The sequence below is a fragment of the Phodopus roborovskii genome, unplaced genomic scaffold, assembly GCF_943737965.1.
Source record: "Phodopus roborovskii unplaced genomic scaffold, PHOROB, whole genome shotgun sequence".
NCBI classification, from domain to species: Eukaryota; Metazoa; Chordata; class Mammalia; order Rodentia; family Cricetidae; genus Phodopus; species Phodopus roborovskii.
The window spans coordinates 5,065,735-5,085,189 of NW_026125543.1; the positions used below are offsets into that span (position 1 = coordinate 5,065,735).

At 38.3% G+C, this 19,455-nt stretch overlaps 2 protein-coding genes across 3 annotated transcripts in view; one reads left to right on the forward strand and one right to left on the reverse strand.

The window, feature by feature from the left end:
- The window catches only part of P2ry12 (purinergic receptor P2Y12), a 41,361-nt gene extending 25,704 nt beyond the window's left edge, over positions 1 to 15,657 (reverse strand). For both annotated transcript variants that reach the window (XM_051176997.1, XM_051176996.1), the window contains exon 1: positions 15,455 to 15,657. The gene's annotated coding sequence lies outside the window, so the exon portion shown is untranslated. The remainder of the gene's footprint in view (positions 1 to 15,454) is intronic.
- The window catches only part of Med12l (mediator complex subunit 12L), a 324,235-nt gene that overhangs the window by 268,320 nt on the left and 36,460 nt on the right, over positions 1 to 19,455 (forward strand). Inside the window, exons 23-37 of the mRNA XM_051177003.1 lie at positions 1,087 to 1,207; positions 1,537 to 1,638; positions 2,306 to 2,419; positions 4,631 to 4,830; positions 7,933 to 8,121; positions 8,624 to 8,698; positions 8,815 to 9,005; positions 9,775 to 9,936; positions 11,094 to 11,205; positions 13,490 to 13,579; positions 14,576 to 14,685; positions 14,887 to 15,022; positions 15,812 to 15,973; positions 17,307 to 17,669; positions 19,237 to 19,393. Coding sequence (XP_051032960.1) covers positions 1,087 to 1,207; positions 1,537 to 1,638; positions 2,306 to 2,419; positions 4,631 to 4,830; positions 7,933 to 8,121; positions 8,624 to 8,698; positions 8,815 to 9,005; positions 9,775 to 9,936; positions 11,094 to 11,205; positions 13,490 to 13,579; positions 14,576 to 14,685; positions 14,887 to 15,022; positions 15,812 to 15,973; positions 17,307 to 17,669; positions 19,237 to 19,393 — 2,284 coding nt within the window. The remainder of the gene's footprint in view (positions 1 to 1,086; positions 1,208 to 1,536; positions 1,639 to 2,305; positions 2,420 to 4,630; positions 4,831 to 7,932; positions 8,122 to 8,623; positions 8,699 to 8,814; positions 9,006 to 9,774; positions 9,937 to 11,093; positions 11,206 to 13,489; positions 13,580 to 14,575; positions 14,686 to 14,886; positions 15,023 to 15,811; positions 15,974 to 17,306; positions 17,670 to 19,236; positions 19,394 to 19,455) is intronic.

A 19,455-nucleotide genomic window follows, 5' to 3' on the forward strand; every position in this document is an offset into this window, starting at 1 on the left:
TTGGATTCCTCAGAACAGGACATAAAGCATTTCATACATGAAGAGAGCCAGTATAAATTTAAGAATATAGATATTATTTTACATAAGAAAAGCCATGTGTAGAGTCAGAGTACAATCCGTGTTTCTCAGAGTGTGCCTATAGAGTGATGGGGTGACTGAACAAATCATGTATGTGACTTCCTGGTATTCCATGTTGCACCCACGATGTTTATGTCTTAAACATCTATCTGGATTCTGTACCCATTTATGCTTTTATCATTGGTCATCTTTGTCAGAAATTTGTATATGTTATTAAAGGAACTTGACAGTTCTACAGGTGAGGTTCATTTCCTGTTTCTGCTGTCTTGGGACTGAATGACAGTTCTGCCTCCTTATCTTCCTTCTATGGATTAAGATATTATGTATAGTCTGTTGAGGTAGGCTGCTTTTCCACACAACAAACACCTAAGTTTTTTCCCAAATATAATTTTGTGATTTGCTGCACCTAGTATCAAGCCCTTCGGAGCTTGCTATTGTGATAGATTTGTTCCCTTAGTATTTGTCTTCCAGTGCCCTGTGAGATCTGAAATGTAGAGGTTCACTGTGGCAGGAGTAATTTTTCTCCCCTTTCTCTCATCTTTAACTTTAGCAACCAATTGAAAACTTTTTAGAGTTCTTTTTAAATGAATTCCCTCACATTAAAAAAATAAATTCGTTGTAATAGGAAAGAATTTTCAATTATTAGTGGGTCATGTTTTCCCACTAGGGGCATCTTCTGCTTTCTGCCTTACCCATAAATAATAGTGCATTCCTTTGGCAACTACCAATTATGACATACCTTTTAGTAGCATCTTGATTTTGCTCCTGTATTATATTTTCTGAGTTGCATGCAAATAAGTTAAAGGTCAATCCATCCCCCCCCCAATCACTGGGATTTGAGTAAACTTGCTTTGTCTTATTATCTTAGATACAAGCCCAAGAAGACAGTAATTGAAGTCATTTTCCTCTGTTGGTTCTTATTTGAGATCTTAATTCTCTTATATAGTGGTCTCTGGTACTGTATTAAAGGGTGTTGGGTATTAAAACCTGTCAATGTTTTTCTTAAAGGTGAGTGACCTTTCATTCCATGATTCATTAGCTACTTTCATTGCTATCCTGATAGCACGACAGTGTTTCTCCCTGGAGGACGTCGTGCAACATGTGGCACTTCCATCTTTACTAGCAGCAGGTAAGTTGGCCTGGAGCAGCATTTGTTATTGGTTGCTGTTTGGTAGTCATTTAAGCATAGGGAAAGGACCATATTAGAGATTGGGGTGGCAGGGTACTTGGTGAGGATGGTGTAACTGCAGTAGCTGCTTTATGCAGAATAACATTGAACTCTGGAACAAGAATCTCCCATTGCTTTACACTTGGTTCAAGGCAGCCTAATGGTTCCTTGGAAAGATAAACTAATGAGAATGTATTTAATGTATTATTGAAATTTTAGCAGTGGAAAACCTGAAATGCTTGTTGGGGAGTGTGTGAAGAAGCTTGTTTTTAATCTCTCCCTTTTCCCAGCATGTGGGGATGCAGATGCAGAGCCAGGGGCAAGAATGACATGCCGCCTCCTGCTTCACCTCTTCCGAGCTCCCCAGGCCTGCTTTTTCCCTCAAGCAACAGGTGAGCTGACCTCAGAGAAAGCTCAGCTCCTGTTTATTTGCAACTTTGGGTTCTACTGTGACCAAGGGATCTGTCCAGTTTGTAGTTTGCTCCCTGACTTTCATGGGCTCAATCTGCAGATGATGGAGGACTGAGATATTACCACTGAAAGTCTCTCAGCACCTTTCATTGCGTAACATGAGGACATATTGGGAAATAGCATGAGGAATTAATAAACAATAAAAATGCCTGAGCTCTTAGGAAATACCATGCTGGTGGGAAGTCTCATCCTCTTACATAGCTGGTGTTGATTCTGGGCTGTGCTATCTCAGCTTAGGGGGATGACAAATCATTTGTTTACTTTTCCTAAGGCAATGGGGGTATTAGTAAAATCTTGCACTAAATCATTTCCATATAGAGATGGATGCATCTGTGTGGGAATCCTACTAATCTTTTTCCTCCATCTCTCTGGAGAAGAAACATTGTTTTAATAATAATTAAAGAGAAAGGGTTAAGTAAGAATACTGGCAGTGTTTCTTAGTGAGTCTATGGAGCATCAATTAAAGCAAACTAATGTCAGTTAAATGCCCACAAGCTAACAATGAAAGACCTTACTGAGTCTAAATGGTAACCGAAGATGGTTAATGATGATGAAGAGTCCATTAAAGGTTTGTTGTTGTTTTCATAGGCAAACCTTTCCCTGGAATAAGATCCTCATGTGATAGACACCTCCTAGCCGCTGCACATAACAGCATAGAAGTGGGAGCAGTTTTTGCTGTCTTAAAGGCAATTATGATGCTTGGTAAGACTATCCTGTCCGTTAGCCTCTTGGTTAATCACCAGAAGTGGAAGCAAAATGATGTGTATTCACAGTGAAATCTACCTAATGTCATTGGAAACCTAGGGTTGTTTGTTTGTTTGTTTGTTTGTTTATTTGTTCTGGAAAAAATGATTGTCTTTGCCTCAGTGTAAGAATTGGGAACTTCAAGGATTCTGTCTCTTAGCTAAGGTGGCTCTGGGGAAACTGAAATATAAGTACTTTGTGTTTGGTTTTAATTGCATGATACTTCAATTTTTGCCAGATTATATTCCAGGTGCAGAACATCCGAAAACCTGGGTTTTCATCTAGTTGTTGTACTTCTTTTGTGACTCTGAACAAGTTCATATCATCCTACAATATGCTTTTCATGAAACAGGTAGAACCACCATGATTCTAGTATTGCTAATGATCAGGAGGAGGTGCACAGGCTTCATTCAGATCTAATTAATAATGCTCATGAAGCCCTTTACATTCTTACTTGTGCATATTTTTTTGTTGGAGTAATAGCACTGGCTCCTATTCATGGGCAATGGAATACCTCCTGATATTTTTAGTATGTAAGTTATAAAGGATTTGATTAATTAGGGGGATCTCAAATGTTGCCTAGTTTTAACTTTGGATACCTCATTTTGACCTTAACCAAACAATACCAAACACTTCATGTTCTAAAGTAGTTCCCTTTGATTTAAACAGAATTACTAAATGGACAGATATTAGTTTAGATGAGCCTTAAATAACACAAATAATATAACCTTACTTTGCTTGACAGACGTTATTTTTGGATGGCAAAGAATAATAGCATTGTCTTTATAAAAGTAGTTAAAAAGAATATCTATATTTAAAAAAAAATACATTTTTTTTTCATTTTCTCCAGTGTATTTTTACTAGTTACAAAACCATACTCCAAGACAGGCTCTGTGCCCAGGAATGGTTGACCAAGAAAAAGTGAACTCTGGTTTTTATTATGGACTTTTTGTTTTGTTTTCTATATTTATTTTGTCTTATGATTTTGTTTTGGTTTAATTTTTTTGTTTTGGGTTTTTTTTGAGAGAGAGAGAAAGATCAAGAGAAAAAACATGAAGCTGGATGGCATGGAAATGGGAAGGATGTAGGAAGTGTTGGTGGAGGGGAAAGAATATGATTAAAATATATGAAAAAACTGAATGGAAAGCAACCATACTTTTATTAAATGTTCATGGATTTTGTAACAAAACAAAAGGTAATACTACCTTGAAGGCTCTAGTCTCTTTCCTACACTTAGGATCTTATAGGGTTATGTAGTTTATGGTAACTACTGATTTCAGCTAGTATGGTTTTTCTGCGCTGATGTTTGAAGGGAGGGAGAACTGGTCAGCCTCACTGACTAAAAGTTGACAGGGTCTTGAAGGCAGGGACTGGATTTCTCCTGAGCTATTTCTAAGTCTCATCGGAGAAAATAGAAAAGAGATTTTCAATAAGTTCACATTGGAAGTATGAATGCATAGCAGCATGTTTCAGTGGTGTACACAATGATGAGTGTCATCTAGACAGTGGCCCCTTGTTTCTAGAACTGGGCTAGTCCCAGTACAGCTGCCAGTATTTTAGATATTCAAATAATTTGGGAGGTTTTTGGTCTGAGAAATTATGATCAGCACAGTTAAATGTCAGTGAAGCCTTAGATAGACCACATAGAATGTTTAGTTTGTTCTGTTATCTATATGGTTGCAGAGGTCACACAGACTTTAGTCCTCCTAATACCCATAAGAAATGGAGGTGTACAAGTGGGTCTGGGAAATGGGCTTGTTTTTGCTTTTGCAGAGAGATTTTATCTATTTGATTGTCTCTAGCCATTTTCTTCCTTGTCTTTAACTCAGATAAACTTGAGTACATTCCTGTCTGAAGTTTTGGTGAAACCAATGTGTTTTGACTATTAAAAGTCATTCATAATGGCCTTTCCAAGGCTAGAAAAAGACTACTAAATATATAAACCAAAGGAAAGAATGAGTCTTGCGTTTGACTTTTCTCAATGCCCAAATGTTTTTGTTTTCTTTCATGTATCTCTTGATTAATTCTTTCTGTTGCTGGACACCTGGCTATGCAAAAGTAATATCATTCACATCTTCAAATCCCTGAAACATAGCCTAATTTGCCTGTTTCATATTTGAGGCAATATTCTGAACTTCTGTGATTTTTCTTTTGTGATCTGTTATTTAGGAGATGCTAAAATTGGCAGTAACAGTGTCAACACTTTAAAGAATGATGACTTCAGCATGAGGGGTTTACGACGTGATGGGAATGCTGAAGATGCCTGGACAACCTCGCAGAATTCAAAATCCTATGGGAAAAGTATTTCCATAGAAACTGCCAATCTAAGAGAATATGCTAGATATGTACTGAGGACTATCTGCCAACAGGTATTCTTTTGATTTGAAATTGCTTCTACTTTGGACATGTAACTGTTCTGTGACTGTAACTTGGACATGTGACTGTTTTGTTTGTTTGTTTGTTTTGTTTTGTTTTTAAAATTCTATTTGGGTGGTCCTTTTCTGCCTTTATAACTTTATTTTGAAATAATTTCAAATTTGTTAGAGTTGCAATAATGAAGACCTCCAGTATATCCGTTATACAGATTCATGAATTTTAAATGTTTTACATTTTCTTCTTAACAGTTGAAAAGTAAATGGTATAGTTTACTCTGCTTTACTTTTGGATATTTAGATTTCATTTCTTGTCATAACCAAAGTAAAGTGAGTAAAAAAAAAATCATAACTTTTGGTTTTGGTGCAATCATTTTTTTCTCATCTATAGGGAACTTTCTGACTTATTCTAGTGCTGTAAGACTTGCATATTTTTCTAGTGATTAACTTCAGATTATTGGAAGGGAGTGTTTAGAGGTTACACTGTAATATTCCAGGCCAACACTTCTGAATACACACAGTGTACATTTGGCCTGATGGTGATGCTAGCTTTGATCATGGCACCTCTAGATCTAAGATGGCTCCACTATGCTGCTAGTGTTTTTCCTTCTTCATTTAACTAGTAATCTGTGGGGAGACACTTTGAGATGATGCAAATGTTCTGATCCTCATCATAGGTCCCATTCCTCATGACCTTCCATGGAAATTCTTATCTAAACCAGTGTTTAGTGTAATGGAAGTAAAATGTGTTTTCCCTTCCAGTTCCTCCTCTCCCTCCTCAATATCAGTTTGTGTTATTCAGAGACTTTACCTTTCTTATGTAATTGTTCACTTGTGTTTATTTATCCATGTGGATTATAATATGTTGTCCAAAGTTTCTTTAATGTCCAGCACACTCTAGGCTGGTATATTGGGAATCTCTTCTTCCTACCTTTTGTGATATTTGGAATACTTTTGTCTTTGGAGAAGTATTGCCTTATTTTATCCATCTCCTGTCTTCCCTGACTCACAGCTATCATCAGTCATTCTTACAAGCAGTGCTGTTTCTACCTGTTAAGAGACTGATACTCAGAAAGCAAGGCCTGAGGGCTGAGAGATAAATCAGTAAAGTGCTTGCCATGCGTGCATAGAGTGGAGAATACATATCCTTATAATTCATGTACATACTGGGTGGTATCTGAGTTGTCACACATACACCACTAGAAAAAAGGCCTCCTGAGAAAGCTGAATATTGGTTTGCTGTTTCATTGTTTAAGAGAATGCATTCAAATGCTATTTGGAGAAACAGAAAGAGAAGAAGGAAGGAAAATATTTTTGCCGGTGGTTTCACTTACAGTGGATACATTCTTTAAAATTAGAATCTCTTTTATTTGCTTTTTGTTTTCTTTTGGCCTTTGGTTTGGGTTGTTTGTTTGTTTTTGTGTCTTGACTTGTGTCCAAAAACCAAAGCTCAGCCAGGCCAAAAGTATACACAGTAACCTGTCCCCTGCCCAGCATCTTCTTTCTGTCTGGCTCTGCACAGGTGACTTGCTTCAGGATTTTCTAATTATCTTTCCACACTTTCCAAAATCTTTTATTTTAAAAGTGTCAGCATTATGTATTTTGAAATTTGTATTAGATAATTCTTATGTAGATACTTTCTGATTGTGGTAAATTTAAGCAGCTCCACAGTTATTAACAGCAGTCCTGTGCCAACTGTGAGCACACAGTGGCATCACTGGACTGTTTATACTTCTCTAGATGCCTGGAACTAGGTGATGTTGGCCAGGTTTAGTATCCCAAGAGGGTCTGCTCCCATTCCTATGGGAGGCTTCTGGCCTACCCTACAAGGCCAGTAGCACCACTAATAGATAGATAGATAGATAGATAGATAGATAGATAGATAGATAGATGACAGACAGACAGATAGACAAATAGACAAATAGATAAATAAATACATATGTGAGTTAGTAAATAAAAAATATTTGATACCTAGGAAAGCAACACACTGATTGATATCTGGGTACCTTTGTCTGAGTGTGATTTAATGCTGCTAATGTGGAACATGGAATTATATTACTCTCAGGTGACATCAGTGTACAATCTGTGCTGAGCAACTGATACATTAATAAAAGAGACTTCACTGGAAACAGATTTGGGTTCAAATTGAGCTCTGATGCTGATATTTTCTTATGCAATTTAGTAAAGGAAAAAATAGTTAAAGAAAAGATGCTAGTGTCAAGAACAAGGTAACCTTCCAAATATTTATATACTGTGTTCTACTTGTTTAGCAGAATATATCCCATAAAATGATGAAAAGCGTGTATAGCATAAAGTCATTATCATTAATCAAGTAAAAAAACAAACAATAGCAAAACAAAGCAAAACCTGTCTGCAAAATAATACTTTAGAGAACCGGGTATTGGTGGTGCACACCTTTAATCCCAGCAACAGAAGCAGAGGAAGTTCAAGGCCAGCCTGGTCTACAGAGCTAGTTCCAGGGCAGGCTCCAAAGCAATACAGAGAAACCCAGTCTTGAAAAACCAAAATGATGATGATGACGATGATGATAGTAAAAACTTGAGTAAGTCCTCATTTTAAAAAGGCACACCAAAACTTAACTCCATCCTCTATACCTGTAAATGTTTTTCTCTAATAAAAGTCATCCCACTTTGTATTTTTAAGGTGTCAGAATGTTAGAATTTTGTTTTCAAACTCTTTCCATTAGCTGGCAGTGTAACTTATTTGATACTGTGCTTGCCCAGCATGCAGGAAGCCCTGTCTGTAAGCAGGAAGACATGGCATTAAATTTAGACCTGCTATCCCAGCACTAAGGACAGAAGTAGAAAGATTAATACTTCAAGGTTGATCTTGACCACTTAGCAAATTGGAGGCCATGCTTGAATACCTGAGACCTTGTCTAAAAACAAACACAAATCAACAACAACAAAACAATGAAATCTACATGCACACAAACCTTCCTCTACCTATGTTTCCATTAATTTGTTTCCATTGGATGGTTCTTACTAGCCATATATAATTTTGGTCTGAGAAATGAGACTATAATACATGGGCAGGCAGAATCCATATTTACCCATCTAACAGCTGGCTTGTTTTTAGGAATGGGTAGGAGAACATTGCTTAAAAGAACCGGAACGATTATGTACAGACAAAGAACTGATTTTGGACCCCGTACTTTCAAACATGCAAGCACAGAAATTACTGCAGCTGATTTGTTACCCTCATGGCATAAAAGAGTGTACAGAGGGGGACAACTTGCAAAGACAGCATATTAAGCGCATTCTTCAGGTAAGTGGTACATTATAAAGATTCTGTTTAGGTCATTCATCACAATATGATCGTAGAAAAAACTTGGTTGCTGTTTTTGTCTGAATTTTCTTTATGGTGGCAATGTCACAGTTGAGTGTATTAGTAGATATAGTCAGTAGCAAACAACATATAATCACAGGTAAGTTTGGTATTTTAAGTCAGTGCTATATTTACTTGAGAAATAATCTTTATGATGGTCTTAAATAAGTTATTGAAGAAATACATCATTTTGGAATGAGATTGGCTAATTGGTACATAGATTTTGAGAGATGCCATGCTTATCTGACTTCTAGTTCCTAACTGGGTGGGGAACATATTTTGAAGCTGGAATCTATTTTATTGTGAATGTTTATTTTGTCAGGTGAGGGGTTGGAAGCCCTTAATCTATGTGAATTCTCTTGCTGCACATGAGTATTACTGCAAAGCTGTGGTAGCATATGCTCAGTGTTCTTAATGTTATAATTCTCTGCATTTCCTCCAGAATCTTGAGCAGTGGACATTGAGACAGTCCTGGCTAGAGCTTCAGCTAATGATCAAACAGTGCTTGAAGGACCCTGTGAGTATATGTTGAAAGCATACTGTGAATGAAATCAAAAAGCAAAGGAGTCATTGATATTTGAGAATCAAGGAGTACCTAGATGGGCTAGCTTTCTTTCCTTTCCCTGACTCTAGAGCTCTGGTTCTGTGGCCGAAATGAACAACTTACTGGACAATATTGCAAAAGCAACAATTGAAGTGTTCCAGCAGTCTGCAGACCTAAATAACAACGCCCCCAATTCTGGCATAAGCCTCTTCAACCCGAATGGTATTGGAAGTGCTGAGACAAGTGGCACAAGGCAGAATGGAATAAAGACCTTGTTAAGGTATTGCGTCACAGTAAACGTGATCAGCCTAATGCATTTTTCACCAAGCTTCCGGAAATGTGAGGAAAATAATTACTTATTATAAGTAACAGTTCCGTTATTCCACCAGCTAAAGGGCAAAAGTGGGCGAGTGGTGTCTTGGCACTTTAGCTATTTTATTGTAAGGTTCAGATACTTTGGAACCACAGATGAACTTAAGTTTATTGGGCCAGTCATTAAATATGAAATACTCTCTACGTGTCTTTATTAATTGACAGTGTTTGTAAAAATACAGCAATTTGCACTAATCAAAGAACTTGATGGATTATGAAATCATAGTGTAATCCTTTTCATTGTGAAAGAGAGGTTGGTTTGCATATCATCATTTTGGTAAAAGAGTTTAATAGTGAGTTTTAGAATTTAAAGACTGGTTATTCCTTGGCTTGAACATAATACCATTGCATATTATACCCATGACTGAAAAGTGTAGTGTCCATAGAGAAGGATGGTGAGTGATCAGAAAGGCGGGATCAGTCAGAGTCACTGAGAACAGTTAGTATGGAAAATACTTTCCCAGAGCAGCAATTTTTAATCCTCAGTAAATGTGGGTAGAATACATAGGCAGTAAGCAGATGTCTGGTCTTTGGCAAGAGGAGAAAGTACAGACATGATAGGGGAAATTTAGAAGTCTGTGTCTTACCCATTCATGGTTTGCTGTTGGGTTTCCGTATTGGCTATGAGAGCAGAGACCAGCTGCTTTATTAGGTGTAACACCTATTTCTGATTTTAGTTCCTCTGAACGCAGGGGTGTGTGGCTGGTGGCCCCCCTCATCGCCAGGCTACCAACCTCCGTACAGGGAAGAGTGTTGAAAGCTGCTGGGGAAGAGCTGGAGAAGGGACAGCACCTGGGTTCTTCTTCAAAGAAGGAAAGAGATAGGCAGAAACAGAAAAGGTATGCTGGTAGATGCCTTCCAGAAGGCTAGCATCTGAAGGAAGCCTAGCATCCTACATCAAAGTCTCACTATATCCAGTATTGACAGGGTCTGGCCTTGTATTAATGTTTAGTGTACCAGTTCTCATCCCTGCCTGTGTGTCCAAATCACTGCAAAGCTGTTGAAACATGGGTTTGCTGTTAATTCTGACCTACAACCTTGAAATAATTGCTGATTTTCTAAAGTTTAGGAGTCTTATTCTGGACTCTAGTTTAAGGTAGTCATAACAACTGCCAAAACTGCTTGAATGACCAAGAAACGGTTTCAAATAATTACTTTTGAAAATAGTTCATATTATTGAGGATGAGTATTTATACTATACATTTAACATCTAAGGCATTTTAAAAGGAAAAGCCACAATTTCTTCATTTTATAAGAATTTATAAACAGATTCTTATTGCCTGTTAATAATACTGCCATAACTAATCATTCTTTTTGGCCATCTGTGAAATGTAGTTCCTGAGCCAAAGTTTTGGCTTAGATTTATTCTTTCAGAAATTTTTTTTCCTGTATCAATCAGTTTATCCATTGTTTTCTAATTGAAGATAATTTGTGAAAATGAAAATTGTAAATAGATTTTTTGCCCATTTTCCAGTGGAGGCCATGTCTGTGTCAGAGCCTAGCTCTTGATATTTCAAGCAAGAACATTGCTTTTAGAGGCCTCCGACCTTGTTTCCACCCCTGACTTTACCAAGGCTATGCTGTTTGCCTTTGAGAAATATACAGCAAAACCCCACAGGTTTCCAAAATAGTCAGTGCTCACAGAGATGTGTGCTTCCTAGAGGAACTTCTCATCTTTGCTTATTAATCTGTGTGTACATTTATAGTCTTTGTCATATATATTTAAAAATCTCCCTAGTAACATAAAGCAGGTTCATCACATCGACTGAGGTTTCTGTTGCCTTGGCAACACCTTCCCGAGCAATAGAGCATTGTCAGTCACAAGCTTTGCCAGTGTAAGTACAGGAATGTGTCACTTTCCCAAGTGTTCTCTGGTGGTTTGCCATCCTGTCTTTTATCTAGTAGTAAATAAACAGGAGCAGTGAGTCTACTAGCAGACTAACTGTAGCACCTGGGGGCAAGCCATTCTTTCTAACTGTTCCTACTTCCTTTGTAGTATGTCTCTTTTGAGTCAGCAACCTTTCCTCTCCTTGGTCCTTACCTGCCTTAAGGGGCAAGATGAACAACGAGAAGGCCTCCTAACATCTCTGCAGAACCAAGTCAACCAGGTAAAGTGCAGTGTGATACTAACTAAGCCAGGCTGGTATCTTTCTGATTGTATTCATTATTTTCCTTTCAAATACAAGATTAGACAAACGTGTCTACCAGTGAGGTGCTAGAAAACATAATCCATGTCCAGTTCTGCCTAGCATCATGGTCAGCCTGAGACTAACAACTTTTTATTAAGTATGCATCGGCAGATGTGTAAAGACTATGAAAGTAAGTTGTCCCATACTACTTATTGGCTAGTTTGGCTGGGCTTGTAGGGAGCAGGAAAAAAGATGAGAATGTGTAGAATCAAAGAAAAGTGTTAGTTGGTGGTGTGAGCTGGTCTATCCTGACACAAAGCATGCCTCCCTGTGACATTAAGTGGGATTTGATGACATGAGCAAGGCCACTAGCCTTACTTGGTTTTCTTTGTCATCACACCCACTGCATATGAGAAGTGTTTCCTCTGCCTAGCTTCCAGAGTGAGCCATTTAAATATAAAGTATTCATGTTTCTCATAATTCCTAGGCTACAGATTCCAGGGCTGAACTTACAGAACTCTCCCTGACTGGGCATTTGCTGTCTGTCCCACCTCTTTTCCCTTTCACTCAAGCCTTGCTGGACTGGGGCTGCCATCCCGGTTCCGTGCTTGTGCTGGAAGAATGCCTCTGAAACATTAGTCTGACCTGCTCCCTCCTTCCCTGCTGTTCTCTGTTCACCTTGCCTCCTCAGCAAGGCTGTGGTCACCTTCTAAGTACTTCCGCTATCATCCTTTGTCCTCACTGTAGTCATCTCTGTTCACGTTTCCCTCCTTAGTCCTGGGCTTGGACCTAAAGCACGCTAGATAAGCTTTCTGCCACTGAGTCCAGTTTTAGCATATTATTTTGAGATAAAATCTTGCCCAGCTGGTCTTCATCTCTCTCAGTAGCCCAAGTGAACCTTGAACTTCCAACCTTTCACTTTCAACTTCCCAGTTAGCAGGAGTGACAGGGGAGTTGCACCCAGCTGAGCTCTCAGTACTTTTGTGGGAGCTCTGTGAGAGAGAGACAGAGACACAGAGAAGGAGGGAGGGAGGGAAAGAGAGACTCTCTCTCTCTCTCTCTCTCTCTCTCTCTCTCTGTGTGTGTGTGTGTGACTGCCCTATTACCTTAATTGACAGAAGCTGGTGTTGTCCCTATATGTCATTTGGAAAGCATTCTCTTTCCTAGGCTTTCAGCTCTGCCCTTGTTGATAGTTATCACTTGTAAAGTGATTCCTTTTGATACATTGTGTGGGGTGGGGAGAGGGCAGAGAATGTATGCAGGGGTGAGAGAATGCAGGCACATGGGTACCAGGGCCTACAAGCAGAAGTTAGAGGAAAATCCTTGTTTTTGGTCCTGTCCTTCTGCTTCCCCTGAGATAGCGTCTCTGTTGTTTGCTGTCACTGCATGTGCCATGGCCTGTGAGTGGCTGGGATTCTTTTGCCTCTGCCTCCCATCTTGCTTTAGGGATATTGGGGTCACAGGTGCCACTTCCCTGTGTACCTTTAAATGGAATGCTAACTCAGGTCCTCACACTGCTGCATCATCTCTGCAGCCCTTTTTTAGCTCATTAAAGGCAATATGGCAATATTCATTAGTTACTGTTAGTTTAGGGCATGGTGAGGGTTGGCAGTCAGGGCCTGTGGTTGAGTTTTCTTTATTGGCTCTTGTCATGTGTTTCTGGGATATTCCTACTTGTTTTCCTTCTTTTAGTAAACCCTTCCCAGAGCTACTCTTGAGGAAATGAAGAAGCAGCCCATTTTATAAATTTGACTGATCTTGGTCTGAGGGGCTACATTTATTGAAAATAGTATATATTATCTTTGTCAGGAAAGATTATTCATTAGATAGCAAGTAACAATTCCAGTAAGATATCAGAACTTTCCTAGGATTTATAGCATATCCCTAGAAGTGTAACATGGGACCAATGAAAAATGGAATTCTGTCTTTTCAATATTTATCTTCAGGATACCAAGTTAATAATGTTTAATTTGATGTCCCTTTAGAGGATTTTCCTCAAAATATACATGTATATACACATGAATATATATGTAATTATGTCATATTCTCTTCTCTCAGCTACCCAGGCAAATAAATCATAACATGGCTAGGATTTTGTCTTTGTGGAAGAAGATAAAAAAATTAACAAATTTCTTCAATTTGTTAAAGCTAAGGAGTTGGTTTTAGCTCTCACTATTAAGCTTAGTTTTAAACACGTAAAAATTGTCATAACAAAGAACACAGGAATTTTTGTTTTTTTTTCTTCTTTTGTTACTGATCTTAGATCTTAAGTAACTGGAGGGAAGAACGATACCAAGATGATACAAAAGCCCGCCAGATGATGCACGAGGCTTTGCAACTTCGACTAAATCTGGTAAGGGCCATGGCGAGTGTTCCCATCACGCCTCTCTCTGTATGAAAATAACACCAGCTTTTAACTTCTTTAGCAGGCACAATCTGCATGGCAAAGGGAAGCCTTCCTCTATCTGTCTCTACCCACTTCCTTTTCTCTTAAACCTTCTGTCTCCCTTGCTGCATTTCTTCCTGTCTAGATGGAGTTCTAGACAGTCTGTTTTGAACACCAGTTTTCTTTTCTACACTGGCTCCTTTCAGCAGATCTCCCCTCCTCCTCAGTTGGTGCTAAGGGGAGGGGGTCTAAGAAACCTTTATTCGGATATGAGTGTTAGCTCTATTGTATTTTACTTTAAAATCATAAAATCCATTAACTCTAAACTGTCAGTCAGAACTGATTAAATCTGCTGGATTGATTAGAAAAATATAAATCTCACAATGTTTTTTTTTATTGAATCTAAAAGTAGATGTTTTGTATTCCTTTGAGTTTTTTGCTTTCTGTTGGACAAACCCCAAATAAAATCTACTCTGGTGACAGCATATCTGATTTCTGGCAGTCTGACTTCCACACATAAGCTGGCCACCAGATCTAACAAACATTGCAGGATGGGGGGGAGGAGGGAGGTAAATGTAATGACAGACTTAGATGCAGTAATAAAGAAATATAGCAAAATTGAAGGTAATCAGACAGAGTTTTGGTGCTATTTAGGTTTAACTTATCTGAAATTATGTTTAAAACTGAGTACCATGGGAGATTGATAAGGAAAGAAAGTGACTAATACTTAAGTATTTACTCTTTTTTGTTGTTTTGAAAGACTGTACTATGTTGAAAGAACCAAAAATCATGATAAACACATTGCTAAAGGAGTCAGATTATAGGGTAATCTATAACTTGCTTAGCAAGAGCCAGTTCTTAACATCTTTTTGGTTTTAAGAAATCAATATTTAGGCACATATAGCAATAGGCATGGTGTTTTATCTTACAGATACAAATTCCTTACTGTATTTTGTGTGCTAGGTAGGAGGAATGTTTGACACGGTACAGAGGAGCACCCAGGGGACCACTGACTGGGCTCTCCTACTCCTCCAGATAATTACTTCAGGAACTGTTGACATGCACACTAACAAGTATGTCTTTTTAAAATCAGTTTATACTTTTTTGCTGCATGCATGCATGATATAAACTTTGATATACTGACAGTAAATTCTGACACTTACTGATTTTCATTTGTCCTTAAAAATTCAGCGCTTTCAGTAGAAACGCTTAGATAATTACGTGCATCTTGGTTTTGTTTCTAAGAATAAAATCGGGTTTTTCTTTCCTCTCAGTGAATTATTCACAACAGTTCTCGACATGCTGGGTGTTTTAATCAATGGGACATTGGCTTCTGACCTATCAAATGCTTCCCCTGGGGGATCTGAAGAGAACAAACGGGCATACATGAATTTAGTAAAGAAACTGAAAGTAAGTTTGTGATCAGCCTCTATTCTGAAGTTGTTTATGGACTGGTTGTCTGATGTCTTACTCATTAATTTACATACGTAGTTGATTCAACATAATGTGATTATTGTCTTGCCTAGGCTTGCTAGTCTTTCAAGGTTACAAGTATGCCATCTGAAAGAATTTTTCCTAAAAAAATTATATTCATAAACTATGTTTAAATTGTAAGGAATTTAGAAATACATTATCAAATATATAACCAAAACTCTAGCATCAGATTTCAGTTAAACCCAAGCTTGGATTTATATATGCAAGTGGAAATAAGAGCATTTGCAATGATTTTGTAAATCTGACTCATTTGATAACCCATTAATAGTCCTTGACAAAAACAATAAATAAATATTACAGATACATAAATCTGAAGACTTTACAAGAAAATAACTGGTGGTTGGTTACCTTGCAGTCTGACCCTGGATACGAGAAAGTGTCCGTGTTGCAGCTCCTGCTGTGTGACTGCAAATAACACAGTGGATTTTTGTCATTTCAGCACCCTGATATTCCTTATAACAAGACTGCCTTTGTATGTACTCTATTTTCTACTTGAATAGAAGAAATGAAACACTTCACCAGTCTGATTTGCAGCTGCCCCATAGACTGTATTGAGGTTAATAAACATACTAGATATATATATACAAACAAAAAGGAACTGTGTCATTGGGGAACTTCCTTCTTATGGACTTTTGTGTTCACTGTAAAGTTAGCATTTCTGTCTCACTTCTCTCTTGCTTTTACATTTTTTTCTTTTTCTTCTAGAAAGAACTCGGAGATAAGCGGTCAGAAAGCATTGACAAAGTTCGACAGTTGTTGCCTCTGCCAAAGCAGACATGCGATGTTATTACTTGTGAACCCATGGGTTCTCTCATTGATACAAAGGGAAACAAAATTGCTGGATTTGACTCCATTGATAAAAAACAGGCAAGAGTAAATGTTTTTCCCTCATATATAAATATATCTAGTTACCGACGCCAAGTAACTTTTCTTACATTCTTTGAGGATATATAGAACATCTTAGCTTCATTTCATAACTTTCAAGGTATTATTTTTGTCATTTAAGTACAATGGCTATTGGCATTATAAGAAGCTATGTCCAGAGGGGATTAAGAGGTACCCAGGAAGACGATTTCAGCCAGACAAGAGAGAGGTAATCAGAGCAGAATTCCTACATACAGACCATTTGGAAGGTTTAAGAGTTATACAGAAAAGAATGGAACAGGCAGGGAAAGTTTAAATCAGGTCAAGAAAGAAGGTGATTCATAAAGGAAAAGCAATGCCTCCAGAATTCAGAGGTAGCCTAAATGGCAAAGCAGTGTGGCTTTGGAAAGGGAAAAGGCCCCTAGTCACAGTCAAGATGACTTGGGCTTCCTAACAGGAAGCGTCCAGGATCCATTTAGATTTGAACTCTACTTGGGAAATTGCTTTCATCACATGACAAACAGCAGGGAGTGGTGACTTTACTAGTGGTGTTAGAAGAAGCCACTCTTACAAAGGAAGCACAGAAAAGAACAGGTATGCACACATCCGGGGAGAGGGGAAGGTACCTTGGCATTTTTTTTTTTTTTTTGAGAAATATCTTTTAATTAGTATACTGAAGAAGTTACCAAAAAATGTCACAGTTAATGTTACAAATAGCATTCTTTTTTTTTCAGTGAAGATAAGTTGGAATTGAAAGACTTGATTTGATGAAAGACACAAAAAGTAAATAAACAGAATGTTTTTTAAAAAGTAAGAAAGACTTGAATAGTGTTCTACAAGTTTCTGTAATTAAGCTCCCTCACAACATTTTGTTCAGACAATGCCATGTTAGGTACCTGAGAAGCCCACCTACTACATCAAGTCTATACAGGTTGAACTGAAGTGAATATTACCCTAAACAGAGGAAGACTATATATTGACTTTTAAATTTTGTATCATCTTAAAAATAATAAATAGGCTCCTGAAATGTGTAACTGGTTATAATTTTGTATTATAAGGCCAACTTCTTTCTTTACAGGGTACTTGAGAAATTATATTTGCTAGAACAAACTGGATAAAAATGTCATTTTATAGTAAAATAGCCTAGATTACCTTGAGATTCCTTGAGGGAATGTCAAGTGGTGCAGAGAGCTGGAGAACTGAACTCCCAAAGTTCTGAGCTCCAATTCACCTGACTAGTATTTCTGTCTACTGAGTCCCCTAAGCTCAAACTCATTGCTCTGTGTGTCTTGGAACAGGCCAGAGAGTGCTCTCATAGAACCCTCTTTTCTCACAGGGTCTCCAGGTCTCTACAAAGCAGAAAGTGTCCCCATGGGACCTGTTTGAGGGTCAGAAGAACCCGGCTCCTCTGTCCTGGGCCTGGTTCGGCACTGTCCGTGTGGACCGGAAGGTGGTAAAATATGAGGAACAGCACCACTTCCTGCTCTACCACACACATACCATGCCTAAGCCCCGAAGCTACTACCTTGAGCCTCTGCCCTTACCTCCTGAGGAGGAAGAGGAAGAACCCACATCTCCAGTTTCTCAGGAACCAGAAAGGAAGTCAGCTGAACTGTCGGATCAAGGAAAAACTACAGCTGACGAAGAGAAGAAGACAAAGGGAAGGAAGCGTAAGACAAAATCAAGCTCACGCATTGATGTGAGTGGGGGATGTAAGGAGGAGTTTGGCTCATTAGTATCTAGGATGGGATTTATCAGTGGCCAAACTGTACTCCTAGAAACCTTGCTAAGAGTAGTATCAGCTTTCTCATAGAGTTTCCTAACACATTTCTGTCCTGTACAAATGAGATGGCACACCATGACTTCTCATGGGTGACATATTTAAAGCTTTTGATTTTCTATTCTCAACCCTTACTAACTGTTTAACCTTAGACTTCAGTAGGGGGATAATATTGAGTTAATAAGCCTCATAATTTCCCTGGGTTTGAAACTTTAATTTTTCAGGGGTATATGATCTCACCCTCTTAAATACGTTTATTAATAGGTATAATTAAATATATTATTTTGAATGATTGATATTTGCAATGAACTAACATTAAAAAGTTCCTTCTACTTTTCTCTGAATGGATTTGCCTCTGATTTACCCAACAGCCTGACCCTGAGATTTTTTTCCTTCGCCCTTGTGTCTTCTACCCCCTGAGTAGTCTTTAACATATTTTCAGGTCTCATAAAAGATAAACCTAATTTAAAAATCATCTCATCCCCTTTCTTTTCCTTTCCAGTACTAGAGGCCTATTAGGTCATAATTCAGAAATTATTTTATAGAATATGAAATGCAGTATCTAAGATAGGTTTCTCCTTGGCATTACCTGGGTTAACCCAAGAGAGAAATTTCAGATCATTTTCTTAGAGTACAAGGATATTCTAGCCTGGTGGGGAGAAGTACTTATGAGCACTCAGCTGTTCAGGAGCAATTATCATTGTGTTCACCCATGTCAATTCTGAATCAGCCAGTAGCCTGGTAATGAAGACATTTTGAGAGATGGCTGCTGTCACTCTCAGGTGCCACTTGAACAGCATTGCCCACTCCCAAACCGGGAACACTCTGGCCTGCCAAACTACATGGATGAGGGCTTCTTTTCTCTTCACATACAAAAGCCTTATCTAAATACACTCACAACCCTCCTCTTGAAGCTGCCTCTGCCCATGGGGATTATATCCTGAAGAGTACTGAGATGTTCATTGTCCTTCATCCTCAAGGGCCATGCTAGAAAATGTTGAAACTTTCTGGTGTGAACCTTAGAGTCTGTACCTGCTATGAGGAGAAAGCATAGAGACTTGAGGAATGGAAAGCTGTGGGTAAGATACTGTCTAGTCCTGTCTAGGCCTTTCTGACACCGTTCTTATTCAGACATGTGCATTTAGCTTTTGAAATGTCTGCTGTGAGGAAATTCTTTGTGTGTGTGTGTGTGTGTGTGTGTGTGTGGTGGGGAGATGGCACAGGAGATTGAATGTAGGGCCTTGCATGTGCTAGGTGATTATTATTACTTTTTAAATCAAAGAAAATTTTTAATTCACATGGGTATTTTTCAGGAAATAGGTCATCGTTTATTTTCTCTACCTTCCCTTTCACAAAATATAGTCTTGCATTCTAGGATTGGATAACCCCACATACATGAATAGGAAGAACTTCTGTTGATTAACTGTGTGTGGTTTATTAAGTCAAATTAAAAAAAAATATATATATATATATATTTCTGTTGAAGGAGTATCAGCAGAGCAACATATACCGAGTGCCTCCTAATTACTCACCCATGTCCTCTCAAATGATGCATCATTCACAGCCTGCACTGTGGGGTTACAACCTGATGAGCCAGCCCCAGCAGCCCAGCTTTTTCCTTCAGAATCCATCTCTGAATCCAGGTAGGTATGAGGCATACAACACTGGCAGACTACTTTGATTGGCAAGTTGAGAACAAAAACTC